The 16,495-nt window shown below is 51.7% G+C and overlaps 1 protein-coding gene across 3 annotated transcripts; it reads right to left on the reverse strand.

Moving 5' to 3' along the window:
- Positions 1–482: 482 nt before the first annotated feature.
- Positions 483–13,309, reverse strand: PAQR8 (progestin and adipoQ receptor family member 8). Of its 3 annotated transcripts, none has more exons than XM_039696027.1 (2): positions 13,185–13,309; positions 483–3,703 (listed from the first exon to the last, which is right to left on the reverse strand). In XM_039696027.1, exon 2 carries the CDS (start codon positions 3,664–3,666, stop codon positions 2,608–2,610), a length of 1,059 nt encoding a protein of 352 aa, XP_039551961.1. In that variant the 5' UTR covers positions 3,667–3,703; positions 13,185–13,309; the 3' UTR covers positions 483–2,607. The 3 variants fall into 3 exon arrangements, with proteins under 3 accessions (XP_039551961.1, XP_039551962.1, XP_039551963.1); XM_039696028.1 differs by having other exon boundaries at positions 13,133–13,259; XM_039696029.1 differs by having other exon boundaries at positions 13,137–13,216.
- Between the last annotated feature and the right edge of the window lie 3,186 nt (positions 13,310–16,495).

The following is a 16,495-nucleotide window of genomic DNA, read 5'->3' on the forward strand; positions in this document are numbered from 1 at the left end:
ATCCCTTCCATTGGTACCAGTATAACTCCAGGTAGCAGCAGAGCAGGTTTGCTATTACCAGCCATGCCCAATCCTTCTTCATTTTATGTCAGAAACGAGCTCTGGACCAGCCCGATTTACCTCTGTTTCTGCACATGAACCTACTGATACCATCCAGCCAGTTCCACACCCAGTGCCGTGCTCTGCCTTACCCACCACAAAACCAAGGCAAATTAGGCTGTGAGAAAAAGCTGCTTGCGCTGGAAGCATTTTCTCAAACTCAGAGGAGACCCACAAACAAAGCCAGAAGCCATGGAGGGAGCAGTCCATCAGTGCAGCTGAGTGAGTTGAGCAGCCAGCTGCCATGCAAGGAGGAACTGCTGCTGGCCTCCACTCCAGTCCTTCCCTACCAGCAGCTGCATTGTTCAAGTGAGTTGGCTCAGATTTAAAACCAGCCGAAAATTATTGACATTTTTTCAGACTGGAAGCATTTTCTCAAATGGGAGGAGACCCACAAACAAAGCCAGAAGCCATGGAGGGAGCAGTCCATCAGTGCAGCTGAGTGAGCTGAGCAGCCAGCTGCCATGCAAGGAGGAACTGCTGCTGGCCTCCACTCCAGTCCTTCCCTACCAGCAGCTGCATTGTTCAAGTGAGTTGGCTCAGATTTAAAACCAGCCGAAAATTATTGACATTTTTTCAGTAGGATTGGTTTCCCAAAGGTCCCTCTCCCGGCACTGGCTCACTCCGTAGTGAGATGAACTTCTGTGCATGGGAAGAGGTTTAACGAGGTGCCTGTGGGACCACCCCTGCTTGGCATCTCCCCTGAGGCAGATTTTCTGCTAGGTCAGCATGGCTGTACCATCTGTACCATCAAAAACACCCTATGAAATCAAGTAATTAATTTCTAAGCTGAGGCCAGGACTGATGAGAAAGGGTGGAGTTGATGACCTCCTGAAGGCTTTCCTATGACTTCTTCTCCTATACTCCAAACTTACTTCCTTCTCCCTTTGTATTTAATTTTCTATAGGGTCATGAGTCCCAAATTTACCTACTAAACACAGGACCAGCAAAGTGCCAATCTACAGATCTGTTTTCCACCACCTATTAACAAATCTGCTGTCCAGCCCACCTTGCTCCTCCAGAAAGACAGCACTGTTTCCTTCAAGTTAATCTTAACCCAGCTAGGAGGCTCTGCACATATAAAATCCCAAGGCAAAGCCTTTCTGGATAACAAATCCCATGCACATGCATGGAACATGAACACACACACCTCAAGAGCTGAAACAGAGATAAGTGCAGAAATCAGTGCTTGTCCTCACCAACCATACCCCCAACCCTACACTCTGCCTGCTCAGAACCAGCAATCACAATTCATTTGCCTGCCCTTGGGCTCAATGAGACAAATCCATGGCTGGGATAGGTCCCGTGGATTCCTTGGTTTTAGCAAGGATTTAATCCTCCTTGGTGGCTCCATGTTCAATATTCCCCCAAGGCAAGCACAGAATAGGTTCTTCTAGTGGGGGACACAGCAATCCAGCCGTTGTTACCTTGGATAGGAGTGACCCATGGACATTAAGTGACCCTGACCGCTCTCTTTGCCATTCCACACAGGAATCACCAAGTCCCAAGGACAAACCCATCCCGAGGTTGTGCAGGACCCTAATGTCATCACCCTGCTCCTGCCTTTTGCTGCTCCATCTTCATTTAATACTGATAAAAACATGGCAGAGTCACAGCCCCACTGGTCATAGAACAGCAAGCCTGCAGCTCCAAGGTCAGCTTTCCCACAATGCTCACCAAGGACACAAAGCACCATTAAGAGGGGAATAAAGACTCCTTCACCTTCACACCCTTTTGGCCGTGACCACAGTAGTGTTGTTGGAGGAGCAGAGCCTTTCCTGTACCAAACAGATCCCATCCAAGTTACTCCACATTTCATGGACATTGCTAGAGGTTGGTCAGACTCCCTAGACAGATGACACAGACCTAGTTTGTCCCAGAGGATGCCAGGTCAGGCCAGGATCTCCAAAGATGTTTTCACAAAGCCACCTAAGCAACCTGGCATTGACACCCTTGAAAAGGGGAGCACAGAGAAAACCTGGCTGGAACAGGAAAAGGATTCTAGCAGCCATGGTGCCACATGTGCCCTCACACCTGAACCCTAGAAACACAGACTTCCCAAAACCTTCCTACTGCCTTTGACAGGAACAGTTCTCACACAGATACGGCCAAACCCAGAGAGGTCATCACATCCAGCTGTGGTCCTCAAGGTGTTGTGAGCCCTGGCACACCCTTCTACAGTCCCACAGCCTCCAGGCTGCCCTCCCTGACCTTCAGCAAGGTCTCACCCACAGCTCTACCAGCTTGAACAAGGAACCTCTGCCTATTTCAGCATCCTTGGTTCAGTGACTTGTTCTGGCTTAAAACACTCCATGTCCCCCCCTGGATGGCAAAAGGCAATCCCTGCTGTGAAAATGCATCCAGCATGAAGTGTCCAGCCCTCCATCTGAATCCAGGGTCCTGGTTAGTCACGGCGTGTTAGGCAGGTAAGACAGTCATGTCTCTAGTATGTTACGCCCTTTTTCTTGATTTTCTCTGGTCATGTCATGCCTGTCACGTCCGTGACTCTCAGGAGTCCTTTTTAGCCAGGATGGCCTTGATCCTGCATCGCAGGATGTAAGCTGTGATGGCACTACAGGCCACCAAGCCAAAAAATGAGATGCAGGAGAGATAAACAGTAAAAGGCCCATGTCTCTTCAGGAAAATCTCCTGCCTGTTCTTGTAATCCAAAAGAATGGCCTCCAGCTGTGAAAGGGTGCAGATGGCCAGGAAGGTGTGGAAGATCTGGTGGGCATGGCCAACAATATCACAGGAGCCAGGGAAGTATTTCTCAGGGACAGGGCAGGAAAAGAAATAAGCACTGATAAGGAAAAACAGTATCTGGTACGTGTGGTACCAAGCAGCATCCTCCTCACAGCCCCCCAGGTGACACACAACCACCCGGTGAGCCACGGGACTGATATCCAGGATGAAAGCCAGCCCTGCTGGGATCACCTGGCACATCTTCCTCATGATGGGGTAAGGCCGTCGGTACCGGTATTTGGCGTAGCAGCAGCCGGCACAGGACAACCAGCCGCAGAAAGCTGCTGCTGGCAGGAAGAAAAGCCAGAACTTGTCGTACCAGGCTTGGTCAGAGCTGTAGTAGAAATGAGCCAGGGCACTGCCATACTGGTAGATGCTGACTCCAACATAGTCCACGAAGTAGAAGGTGTAGTGGTACAGCTCCGACTTGGACTGCAGCAGGTGGGCCAAGAGGCTGCAGGTCAGGTAGGTGACAGAGGAGAGGACAAAGATGAGCAACGGCAAGGACCACGCGTCCACAGGCAACTGCTCGGCCTCCACAAACGTCTTGAACCTCAGCAGCACGGCCAGCGCCGCCAGGAGATGAGTCCACACGTTGACCACCTCGTTGTGCTTCTGGAAGAGGCTGAGGAAGTAGTAGCGCCAGTCCTGGCCGGTGGGGCGGTACCCGCTGTGGATGTAGGGCTCGCGGAAGAGCTGCGGCACCTCGCACTCCTTCACCGTGCAGGGCATCTTGGGGAGGCCGTCCTCCAGCAGCCGGGGCAGCCGGCTGAGGTGCTGCCCGCTGAGGGACAGCGTGCTGAGCCGCTCCAGGATGGCTGTCATCCTTCAGCCCCGTGCCAGGGAACGTCGTCTTCCTGCCCTGTGGGGATGGGAGAAAGAGGAAATGTTAATGGTGGTGCACCGGGGAGAAGAGCATGCTGGCATTCCCAGTGGGATTAACCATGGCACCATGGAGATGCTGGCTCTTAGAGCACCTTCCAGTGCCTAAAGGGGCTCCAGAACTGGAGAAGGACTTGGGACAAGGGCCTGGAAGGACAGGACAAAGGGCAGTGGCTTCCCACTGCCAGAGGGCAGGGATACATGGGATATTGGGACAGAATTCTTCCCTGTGAAGCCCTGGCACAGGTTTCCCAGAGAAGCTGTGGCTGCCCCTGGATCCCTGGAAGTGTCCAAGGCCAGGCTGGCCGGGGCTTGGAGCAGCCTGAGATAGTGGACGGTGTCCCTGCCCATGGCAGGGTGTTGGGTCAAGATGGTCTTTCAGGTCCCTTCTAACCAAATCCACTCCATGATTCCATCAATATTGTCACGTTTAGGGCTACCAGATCTCCTGGGGAGTTAAAGAAGGGTCTGAGGGAGTACCAGATTCCCAGGGATATCTGATCCCTGACCTAAATTCAGAGGGGGATGGCAGAGCCCTGTCCCTGCAGGTCTGCCTGCATCAGATTGGCACAGCAATGTCACAAGCCTGCCCTTCCTCCCCACTTCCTCAGGCACTCAACTTGGAGCATGTTCAGGAGCCACAAGCTGCCAACAAGAGGCTGCAGGAAGCAGTTACTTGGCAAGAAAGCATCTGATGATTTATGAAGGTGATTTTTCACCCCTTACCCCAGAACAAAATGCTCAAGGACAAAACTAGGATGTAAATGACTCATCTAAGGGATAAACAGCCTGTCCGCACATGAGTTAAGAGGGTTCCAACCAAATCATTGAGGCTGCAAAGAAACTCAACCTTCCCTGTCACACAACTTGCCCGTGGATTGCTGTAGTGAGTATGGCAGAGGGAGAAGTGGAGAAATCCACAGTCCCAAACCTGCATCCCTCATCCCTCCACAAGTAAGAAGCATCAGGACTGAGAGGGACTGAAGAAATGAGAGGCTTCACATCCAAGCTGGCTGCAGTTTGGGTACAGCATCAGAGCTTTGGGAGCACCCATAGAGCCAATGCTGAGGGACTGCCAGAGACGTCCCTGGATGCTCACAGCAGCCAAACCCCGTGCTGGGCACTCCTCTGCCTGCTCTGCTCTTTGGTAACCTCCAGACTTGCTAAGCTCTGGCTGGCAAGAATCAGATTCAGGGCACAGCAGGATCCTAATGTGTGGAGAACAACTCTTGGCATTAAATTAATTCCCAATATCCCCTGTTTCCCAATAACCTAGATACTGCTCTTCCCTGCTGGTGTTTGTGTCATACAAAATAGAGGAGAATTCATCACAACTGCCCGTGTTAAACTGAAACTGGTGCTGATGGGGCCCCACCAGACTGTGCAGGGCTGTGGTTACTCCTGTGAAACCAACACACACAGGTTTGCAGGAGCAGAATCTGTCTCCTAAGCTTATATGCACACAACTGGAGGTAAGGGGATGGAGGTAGCAAAAAAAAATAAATAAAAAGGAAACACAAATAAGTGTTTTGTCTGGGTGTGGAAAACAGCCAATTTTTCTCCTGTTGCAATTTTTCTCCTACTAGCTGTGTCCAGAGGTGAGACACCAGTAGTTTGTGTGGGTACCTGGTCTACTGAAGGTGTCCCTGCCCGTGGCAGGGGGCTGGAAGTAGAGGAGCTTTAGGATCCCTTCCAACCCAAACCAGTCTGTGATTCCATGATGGGAGACCCCTGCTAGGCTGTGACACAGAGAACAGGACAGTGTTAAACACCATGAGAGAGTTTCTGAAAGCAAGGAGGTGGGACCTGGCAGTCTCAGGGTGAGACAGCACAAAGAGCAAAGTCAGAGCAGATTCTCAACCAGGCAGCAAGTCTCACTTCCTGTAGAAACCCAAAGCATCTGATAAGAAACAAAATATTTTTATGTTGCTTCTGTATTCTAGCAGAGGGGAGCTATCATAATTAGGTGTCATTTTCCAGAAAATTCTTTCTGCCCTACACTGTCTTGGCTTTCTCTCTTAGCATCTCTCAAGGCTGGAGGTTTTTTTTCTTTCTTTACCACAGGGGATTTTGTCCGCTGTGTTTGATGGAGCTGCCTTAGCCACAGAAGGCAAAATGGTCCCTGTTTTAGTTTCACAGATATGTAATGCTGAAAAGAGCACACTTGCTGGGCAGTTAATGTTGTGCACACTCATAAAGACTTTGTTTCTCTCCTAAGGGTCTGCAGGGTCCTAATCCATAATGGGACATGCAGTTCATTCAGCAGGCTGTGTATCCCTGTGGAGTTACATGCCAAAATCTAGGGAGGCGAGGCAAATTTTGGCTTTGGGGCAGTCCTATGAGAGCAAGGTGTAAACAGGAAGCAACACTCACTCTGCCTTGTTCCAAAGCACAGCCAGTCTATTCTGGCATCTTGTGCTAGTGGAACTCATTCATAAATCAAGGAATTGTGGAGTGCTTCAGATGGAAGGGATCTTGAAGAACACCTCATTCCAACCTCCTGCCACAGGCAGGGACACCTTTCACTATCCCAGGTTGCTCCAAGCCCCATTCAACCTTGGACACTTCCAGGGATGGAGCAACAACCGCTTCTCTGGGTAACCTATGCCATGGCCTCACCAACATCACAGGAAAGAATTTTTTCCTGCCCATGGCAGAGGAGTTGGAACAAAATGATCTTTCCAACCCAGACCATTCTGGGATTCTATGATTCAATGATCATGACGGTGAGGCAGAAGAAAGGACAATGCTGAAGTTCACTACATCTTGGGAGAGCAGAGAGTAATGAGAGAGTGAACAGGTTCTGTTCCAGCACAAGAGGAACTGAAAACCTCCGAGAGGGCACAGCTGCAAGCATAGGTCAAAAGGGCACAGACCTGCAGAGAGCAGAGCTGGTGCTCATCTCCTGTGGAAAAATGCATGTAAAGAGCATGGGAAGGTGGCAATTGAGCCTGGGAATAGGAATGTATGGGAATGCAGTCCATGGCCTGCCTGCTTTGCATGCTGACAAGGGTGTGAGAGAGACAGGCAGCTTCTGTCCCAGGCACAGCCTGGCTCTGGCTTGCACCACTCGTACTCATGCCAGGATTTTGCCAAGGTCTCTCATCCCCAGAGCTCAGTGCATGCAGCAAGCATCACCTCAGAGAACCTGGGCACTGCACAACTCCCTGACAGCACAGATTATTCCAGGCAGGCTTTCAGAGCTGGAAAATGCCAGTTTTAAACAGGCTGTGAGAGACAGAGATTTTCAAAATAATAGTCCGAAATCACACGAAACACATCTGATACTGGGCTGAAAAACGCTAAATCAGGAACCTGGTACCCTGCTTATTTCAAACCCTGTGATATGAGTGAGTGAGCACAAGTTGGCAGCTTCCAGCGATCATGTGATGGGACAAAGTGACGAGCAATTAACGTTAGAAAAGAGAGAGAAAGAGGAAAAAAAAACCAAAAAAACAACAAAAAACACCAACCCAGAAACCCAAGGTCAGCACTGGCTGTTTCACTTTCACAGAGCCCCTATTCTTTTCCCTTCACGGGGGTGTAGGAGCAGCTGAAAGCCACATTCATCGGCGGGGTGTCTCGTTGAGATTCCGTCCTCACTCCCATCTCCGGGGGATTCAGTTATTTTGGCTGCTCCCAATTAACAGCAACCAAGTATCGTTTGTTCAGGGAGGGAGCTGCAAGGCGAGAAGGAGGGCGTGGATGATGGCCAGGCTGGATCATGACATCCACAATAAAAACTCCCCGCACAGGAGGAGAACGATCCTGTTCCAATTTTTCTCTCCCTTTTGAAGAGGGTAATTGGAAACCCGAGCTTTTTCCCAGCTCTTTTGCTTTTTGGTCACAGTCTGATGGAAGGGTTTGAATGAGAAAATTTCCTACAGAGTACGGTCGATTTTTCCCACCAGTCTGGCCCCCAAGTTCACTGTCTGGGATTGAGGCTGGACCAATGTGATAGATTTGCTTGCAGGCTGGTATTCAGGCATCAGAGGTTTACACAGGCTTCCAAAAAGGCAGTAATTCCTGGTAAACAAAGCAGGGAGGACTGGGGGTACTCAGCTTGGGGGAAGTCTTTAATAAATGCATGGCATTTAAAACAAGAAACAAAAAAAAAGAAGTAGTGGTTGTGGACAGCATGAAAATAACAGCAGTGGCCAACAGATTGGTTTGGAGAGCTGCAGGTGATTAATGCCTGATTTCCTCTCTTCTGGCAGTTAAGCAAAAATCCCAGGGGGAACTCCAGGTCATTTTGAAGCTTTTGGGGTTTTATTGTGACCCATTCCTACATGGGGTTAACTTTGGTGTCACAGCTCCCAGTGCACCAGGATGGCAGGGAGCAGTTCAGCTCTGGGAGAGGCTGCACCAGGGCTGCACCTGGCTCAGATGCACTGGATAAGACCCATTCTAAACCCTGTTTTCTAAAGGCTGGTCCTCCCTGAACACAAACAGCTCCTCCTGTAACTAAACCATTCTGAAGAGCTGGAGAAAACTTTGAAAGACTATCCTGGGAGCAGAGTGCCAGCTCCTCCATCCTATTCTTGCCCCTTGTTTTGGAAAGGCCCCTCCAGAGCTGAGAAAATGAGACCATGGACTGGCTCAAGAAGCAGTTCCAGTGCAGTCTTGGTATTACCTGCTTCCTTCTCCTGCCAAAGATTTAGGTGCCAACATTGCTCCAGAGTGCAGCAGAAACACCCAGAGCTCAGATCCCTTCTGTGGGGAGTTACTGGGATTTACATGGGATTTACAACCAGCACAGGTCCCTCAGAGGGATGTGGATGGACCTCTGGAAGTGTCCAAGGCCAGGCTGAATGGAGCTTGGAGCAAGCTGGGATAGTGGAAGATGTCCTTGCCCATGGCAGGGGGGTTGCCCTGGGTAAGACTTAATGTCCCTCCCAACCCAAACCACTCTGTGATTCCATGATTTGACGGTTTGTGCCATGTGCCAGGGCAGGCAGCAGGGTGTGAAGGATTTATCTACACTCCAGCATCAAAGAAGTGGAAATCCCCACAACCAGAGAGGGGCCAGGTGCCTGGGGCTTCTGTAAACTGGGCTTACACTTCCCCATCTAGGAAATCCGGGGATATCAGTCCTCATCTGCCTGATGGAAATGAGATATCGTGCTCCTAATGCACTGGGCAGTGCTGGGACTACTTAACAGTGCCTTGCACAGAAGATTTTATTTCCATCAAGGCCCTGTTAGATCTACATCAGCCCAATTCCTGTTATTCTTCCAACAGGAACCTGCACAGGTTGGGATGCTCTGGAAGGTAAAAAGGATTTCCTGAAAGGCACGACTTAAAACAACCTGATCTCTTCAGAAAAAAGGTCAAAATAACCTCGTGGTAAATTTCAAATAAAAGAACATGGCTCAAATTCTCCCCTTCCCTATACACACACACACAGCATGCAGCCCAAGCAGGGTTTGTCCAAGCTTGTATCCCTCAGGAAACGAACATCCCGTGATGCCGGGAGACGAGCCACGAAAGCCAGTGGGAGGTGGCAGGATCCCCCACGGAAGCCACGGCAGTGTCAGCTCCCCTGCAATTCCTGGCCTGGCAGCGAGCTGGGCCAGCAGCCAGCTCAGCCGTGCTGGGCAGCAAGTGCCTCTTGACATGGGCTCAGCGTTGCCTGAGCTTTGGGATGGGGCCAGGGGATGAGAGCAGTGGAGCCAGCACAGGGAACGCTGTGCTTGGAGGGCACAGAGCGAAAACAAAGCTGCTGGCAAATGCATCCTAACAAGGGGGGGCACCCCTGAAGCCCTGTGGTGTTTGGGGGAGCAAAGCAGGGGAATGGAACCCCAATGTTAGGAAACCAAAGGTTGGATGAGGCTGGTGGCTTTGCGTGAGAATCCAAGCATCATGTGCCAAGGTGGGGGTTGATTTTCACAACATCAGGTTCTCAGAGATCAGCGGGGCTGGCTTGGCCATTCCCGTGCTGCTGCACCCCTCAAATGGGGGGTGCACACACAAACTGTCAGCCAGGAACAACTCCTGGACTGTGCTATCTCCCAAACCATGTTAGGGAACGGCACAGTTCTGGTTTGCTGTGATAGCACAGCTGCAGTTTCCTCATGCCTAACCTGGGTTAGAGCTTGGTGATGCTGCTGATAACACAGCCAATAGTTCCTGAAAAAAAAAAGAAAAAGAAAAGAAAACCACCTCCAGAATTCACTAATTCTGCTCACAGATCCTGACTGAGAATTCCCTCCTCTGGCAAATCCACTCCCTCTGTATCAAAATTTGCTCAAGGGCAAGGTAATATTTTGCAGCTTTTTTTTCCTGACCTCGCTAATCCTTTGCTGTTTGTGCTTTCCTGATCCCCTCACCACTTTCTTTTCCCACACAAAACCAACACAGCACCCGATGCTTTGGGGCTGGATTTCAGGTGGCTGTGAAATCCCAGGATGAGTACACCAGGAATCAAACCAGACTGGGAAATAGTCCCAAACTATAACCATCAGGTTGTTGAAGTGTCAGCACATCCCTGGGCATGGTTTTGGTCCTGCCACCCCCACCAGTCCCTGCCTGCTGTATTCAGCCATGCAAGGATCACTGATGGACTGGGACTGACTCTTTCCAGAAACTGGAACTGTGCCAGAAAAGTGCCTGGAGGTTTTCCCCCTGCACCGACTGAAAAAGAAGCCTGGATTTGTCACAGCAGCATCCCACTTTCACCTCCCAAACTTCCTTTAGCACTAATCTTCCTTCAGTGCAGATCTAGAACTGGGAACTCCTGCTAGCACAGGGAAACCTCTACAAGCCAGCCAATCCCTCCCTGCTCAGATCCATCTGCTGACGGGACAACCCTGGAATCATCTGCCTGTGGGCAGAGCAACCAAACCAAACTGGCCATGTGCTGTTTGTCTTGAACATCATCCCCAAAAAACCTCTGGGCTGAGGCTGCTCAGTTTTGCTGTCATCCACAAAAGCCTCTTGCACAAAAGCAATTTTTTTTAAGGCTGCGGATTTGAGAGCTTTGGTCACTAGAAAAAAATGTATATAAATCATGCAGAGCCCTGCGGCTGCTGCGGGCAGAGAGGAGGCACTGCCAGGGAGAGACTGCAGCCCTGTGCCAACCCCGTGGAGCTGTGGGCTCTCCTCTCCCCTGCAATACAAGTCTTTGTCCCCATCCTGGACCTCGTCCCATTTAACCCCATGGCTTCTCCCAGCCAGGTTCTGGGTTTGCAGTGACAGAAGTGATGTAGCCTCCTTTCTGGAGGCTACAAAGCTCCAAGGAAGAGCCAGACGGCAGATTCCCTCCACAAAAGGCATGCAGGCTGTGCTGCATTCACTTGCTTAGAATCCTACTCAATCCCAAGGATTTGGTGGGGCTTGGAGGGTGGGCAGGAGATGGGAGCAAGCTTCCCCTTACTACCTGGAAGTGTCCAAGGCCAGGTTGGATGGGCCTTGGAGCAACCTGGTCTAGTAGAAGGTGTCCCTGTCCATGGCAGGGAGTTGGAACTGAACTATCTTTAATGTCCCTTCCAACCCAAACCATTCCATGATGCTTTGAAGGATGAAGCTTACAAGGTATGGCATCTGTACAGCTGCAGCCTCCAGCAGCTTCCCTGGGTATTTATTCTTCTGAAATTTACTAATGATTAATTGTTTATACAATTAAAGGGCCACTGGTCTGACCCCACGAGCAAGGGTTACCCTGTAAACTGGCAGATAAAAAATTAACTGGTGCCTGACTCAAGATGTGCAAGTAGCTGCAAGCTCATGCACGTGACCTGGTGGTGGCACCTCCCTTGTCCCCAGCCTCTCTGGCACGGCCATCCCTCCCTGCCATCCCTCCCTGCATCCACAGGGACACAGCCCTCGGCTCGGCCACCGGCTGCGGCTGCAGCTTCAGCGTAAACAAATAAATGCAATTAATGTCCAGGAAATAGAAAATCCTGTGGGGTGCAGGGCTGTTAACCCACACCTTCCCCAGCTGCGGGGGAGGGAATGTGCAATTGTGTGGTTTGGCCTGACGAGCCCTGAGTGGGGTTTTAGGAACTGTTTGCAGCACATATCACCACAGCACCCCAAGGCAGGCACAGTCTGCTGCTAGAATTCAGAATTCATGGCTGCCTGTCCTCTCCCTGCCCTGGCAGAGGGCAAAACAAGACTTCAGACCCGCTGGATTAATCTTTTTTCATGACCTTTCCGTAACTTTGCTCTTTTTCAACGACTGTTGCCAGGGAAGCATTACAGTCCTCATCCTAATCTGCAGCAAGCCATCCTAGAATCCCAAAATGTTTTTGGGTTGGAAAGGACCTTAAAGCTCATCTTGTTCCAACCTCCCTGCCATGGGCAGGGCACCTTCCACAAGATCAGGTTGCTCCAAGCCTCATCCCACCCAAAAATCCTCCAAACAGCGATATTTAAATCATTTCCCAGCTCTGAAGCCACAATCCCACAACAAGTGCACCTCTCCATCCCAATAAAAACCTGCATGCCCCTATGTGTCACCTTGGCACAGCTACTGGGATGCTCCATACCCAACCCTGCTCATGCCAGGAAGGAATTGGTTTGGCACCAAACAAACAACTGTTAAATGTTTACCTGAACTTATATATCTATATATTTGTGTTCAAGACAAGCAGAACGCTTTAAGACTGTCCACAATATTTCCCTCCCCGCCCCTGGGGGAAAAAAAAAAAAATAAAAGAAAAAAGTGAGATGATTGTGATGTTTTTAGCCAGGAAAACAATCTAGATGAGATATAGGGGGGACATGACCCCGAAGTGTCCCGGGGAAGACCAGCAGGGAACAAACCTTCGGTGACCCTTTGGAGACGCGCCCCAGCTCGTGTCTGCGCAAGGAGCAGGCGGCAGCTCCAAGGCAAACACCGGGAGCTGATGCTTCTCCCAGCTCACGGCTGAACTATGCATCGCCTTCCCGGGGCCTCCAGAGCTCCCCGGGTGTCTAAGTCATTAAAGGAAAATCCGCCCACAGCCATTTCAAACAAACACGGAGGAAAACCACTGCCCACCTCTCTCCTTCAGGAAGCCCTTGAGATACCGGTAACGGGGGAATTTAAGGCAAAATCCGTGTCTCCTGCTCATCCCTCCCATCCTTAAACTCTTCCCCAGCACCCACCTGACCACTGCAGGATGGGTGAACCACAACTGTGCGTGGCACAGGGGGGAAGGTCCCGCATACCCCCGCACCCCAGGGGGGTCTGCAAGCACCACACCGGGCACCCCCCGCTCCCATCCCGGCATCCCGCTCCCCCCGCAGGGAACGATGCTCCCGGCGCGGCGGGGACGCAGCAGCGCACCGGGAACTCGCCGGGGACCCCCGGGTGTCCCGGGGGGAGAGGAGGGGACCGCAGGGAGGGGACCGCCCGCAGTGTCAGCTCTCAGTGCCCGCACTCAGTGCCTGCTCTCCGTCTGCCGCACTCCATGCCCACACTCACCTACCGCACTCGCCCCCTGCAGTCAGTGTCGGCTCTCCCGTCCCGCACTCACCGCGCTCAGTGCCCGCTCTCGGTGTCCCCTCGGTGTCCCCTCGGTGCCCGCTGTCCCCTCCCCTGTCCCGCTGCCGCCGCCGAGTCCCGGCGCCGCCGCCTCCGGGAGCCCCCGCGGCCGCCCCGCGCATGCGCGCCCCGCCCCGCCCCGGGGAGGCCCCGCGGGCCGAGCCCGGCCCAGCCCGGCCCGTACTGTACCAAGCCCGGCTCAAAGCCCGGCTCAAACCCACGGCACCACCCTGATCCCGTCACCCTAGGAGCAGGTGCGGAGGAGAGGCCGGTGACACATCCGTGAGAAGGGTGTAAAGTCACAGAATCGTTCAGGTTGGGTGAGATCTCCGAGGTCATCGAGTCCCACCTGTGGCACTGAGTGCCACCTCCTGTTGTTCCTTGGACACCTCCAGGGAGGGGGACTCCAGCAGCTCCTGGGCAGCCCCTGCCAATGTCTGACCACCCTTCCCGTGAAGAAGTTCTGCCTCATGTCCAGCCTGAACGTCCTTTGGCCACGGCTTGAGGTTCTGTCCCTGATCCTGTCCCTGTTCCCTGGGAGCAGAGCTGGAACCTCCCCTGGCTGTCCCCTCCTGTCAGGAGTTGTGCAGAGCCACAAGGTCCCCCCGAGCCTCCTTTTCTCCACACTGAGCCCCCCAGCTCCCTCAGCTGCTCCTCACAGGATTTCCAAGTCGCTGCAAGGTGGATGGGGATGGGAAGGGACCTTTGGAGGTCACCTGGTTCAGCCCCAGAGATCACTGTCAAAGATGAAAATTCTATACTTAAAGTAAAAATCAGAGGACAGGGGCTAAGGGCACCCACTGAAGCACAGGAGATTCCTCTGAACACCAGGAAACACTTTTTTACTGTGAGGCCAAGAATTGCACAGGTTGCTCAGCAAAAGGTACCTCCATCCTTTGAGATATTTAAAATCCATCTGGACATGGACCTGGGCAACCTGCTCTGTGTGGTCCTAAATGAGCAAGGGGGCTGGACCAGATGACTTCCATGGAGTGGGGAGGAACCCCCTGATTTCAGTGCTGTGGACATGCAAGTGTGGAGGAGCAAATGATTATCTACAAGATTTCCAGGCTAAAGTCAGTATGGCCTCGAGCCAGCTGCCAGCACCAAAATCTTTGGGCTCCAAAAACCAGGCATTTGCACCCAAACAGCCTTTCAGGAGCAGCCTCTGGGCTCCTGAGCTGTGTCTGGGAAATGTGTGGGGGAGGCTGATGGATCCTGCATGGAGCTGTGCCAAAGCCAAGTGGTGGGTTCAGCTGTAGGGTCACTGTGACCCCAGGAGCAGGTTAATTTATGAGTTACAGAGTTTGCCTTCTCCAGGCTCTGCCTCAGCTGGTTTATGCAGATTCTGCTGCTCCAGCCTGTCAGATCCGCTGTTTTTGATGAGTTTATGAGGAAAACAGAAGGACTGCTTGTTCTGCAGGGAGAGGACCCACAGAGAGGCAGCCCAGGAATGCGACTTTGTGGCTCTGATAAGATCTCTGCAGCCTGGGTGAAGGTTCAGCACATGCCAGGACAAATCTCACAGCATGTGGGAGAGCCAGTGCCCCCATTGTGAGGAGGGAAAATACCCAGGGTGAAGAAGGTAGGAAGGAACCTCAGTTTTACCCTGCCCTTGCACTCAGGGATGTGAAAGAGATACAACTGGCAGCTACCAACCCCCCCAGTGACATCTTGAGCTGGTTTTCTGTCCCTCTAAGACATCTCCTGAAGGACCCATAATACTGCACCATCCTCCTGCTCCATTCCTGAAGCTGGGAGGGGATTCTGCCCCTCTGCTTCTTTCTGGTCAGACCCCACCTTCAAAGCTGCTCCAGCCCTGGGGCCAACAGCAAAAAGACATGGAGCTGCTGGAGAGAGTCCAGAGGAATCCACAGAGATGCTCCAAGGGCTGGAGCCCCTCTGCTCTGCAGCCAGGCTGGGAGAGCTGGGGGTGTTCACCTGGAGAAGGATCCAGGGAGACCTGACAGCCCTTTCCAGAGCCTAAAGGGGCTCCAGGAGAGCTGGAGAGGGACTGGGGACAGGGGATGGAGGGACAGGACGAGGGACAATGGGCAATAGAGGGCATAGGAGGCAGGACATAAAATACAACCCAGGCAGATGGGGATGGTAGTGGGTGACATCCCTGCTGCAACATGGACACTGCAATGCTGCCAGGCCACCTGCACCTATTTTACCCCAGTGAAAGGTTTTTTACCTCATGTAACTTCAAGGCATGTCCAGGGCAGCCATGGGAATTGCAGAGGGCAGCTCTGTGTGGGATAACTGCTCTCCTGGGAGGTGCTGACAGCCTGTTCTGCACCCCAAGCCTGGTGGATGCTGCCCAGTGAGATCTCTTTGATGACTGGCTCTCAGGTGAGTGGTACCAAGCCATGCTGTGTAGTTCATCTCTAACTTACCCTGTTACTCCCTGCCACTGACATTTTAAACCCTGGAATGAATCACCCAGCTCCCTCCAAGTCAAAACCAGGTGTGGTTGTGTTTGCTCGCCAGATTAGTCCCACAGTTAAAACTGGGTTGTACCAAGCTGAGCTCTCCCTACCCTCTACACTCATCTGATAGTATTCAAACACACTTTGTGCCCTCAAACATGTCCTGAATGCCTTAATTCCCCACCCAAATGTGAATCATAGAATGGTTTGGGTTGGAAGGGACCTGCAAAAGCTTGTTCTGTTATTTTAGGTGCTCAGAGTTATTACTCAAAAAAAGGATCTTCTTTTGTGGATCAGGGTCTCCCTCCATCAAAAGTATCCACACACACCATGTCCACACTGTGCTGCTGAGGAGCAACCTAGCAGCTTTGCACCAAAGACAACTGAGGTATTCCAAGCACCAAAGTTACCTTTCCCCTGTATTTGCCTGTAATAAAGAATAATGACTTGTTGTTATTGCAGCAGAGTAAAAGAGAAATTTTTTTTGCCCTGTCTGTGCCCATACGGAACTCCTTCCCACTGGGCAAGGATTTATGCTCATCATACATTTGTTTTAAATAAAAATTCTGCAGATGCAAAATTAGAACACTAAGAAGACATTAGACCACTAAGGCTTTCTTTAACTAATAATTCAAGAAAAAAAAATAATAAAAGCCCCGGGTTACCAAGTTCAGCCTCTGCAATCAGAAAGAAGCACTTGATACAGTTAATTTTGGCACCATCAGCTGTTCCCCACGTGCTGCACAAGGATTGTGTAGCAATTTGGGGTCGGGACTTTCCTGCCTCCTCGTGGTTTGCCCGCAGCAGTGACAGCCCATTGTGACAGTCCGATGTGAGTTACTAATGTGCCTTACACGGCGTGCTGCAACCT

This window comes from Passer montanus, unplaced genomic scaffold (assembly GCF_014805655.1).
Source record: "Passer montanus isolate IOZ18808 unplaced genomic scaffold, ASM1480565v1 scaffold94, whole genome shotgun sequence".
NCBI lineage: Eukaryota > Metazoa > Chordata > Aves > Passeriformes > Passeridae > Passer > Passer montanus.

Bases quoted from the DNA above. Each gene is read 5' to 3' on its own strand.
- PAQR8 (XM_039696027.1), bottom strand. From the start codon at position 3,666: ATGACAGCCATCCTGGAGCGGCTCAGCACGCTGTCCCTCAGCGGGCAG.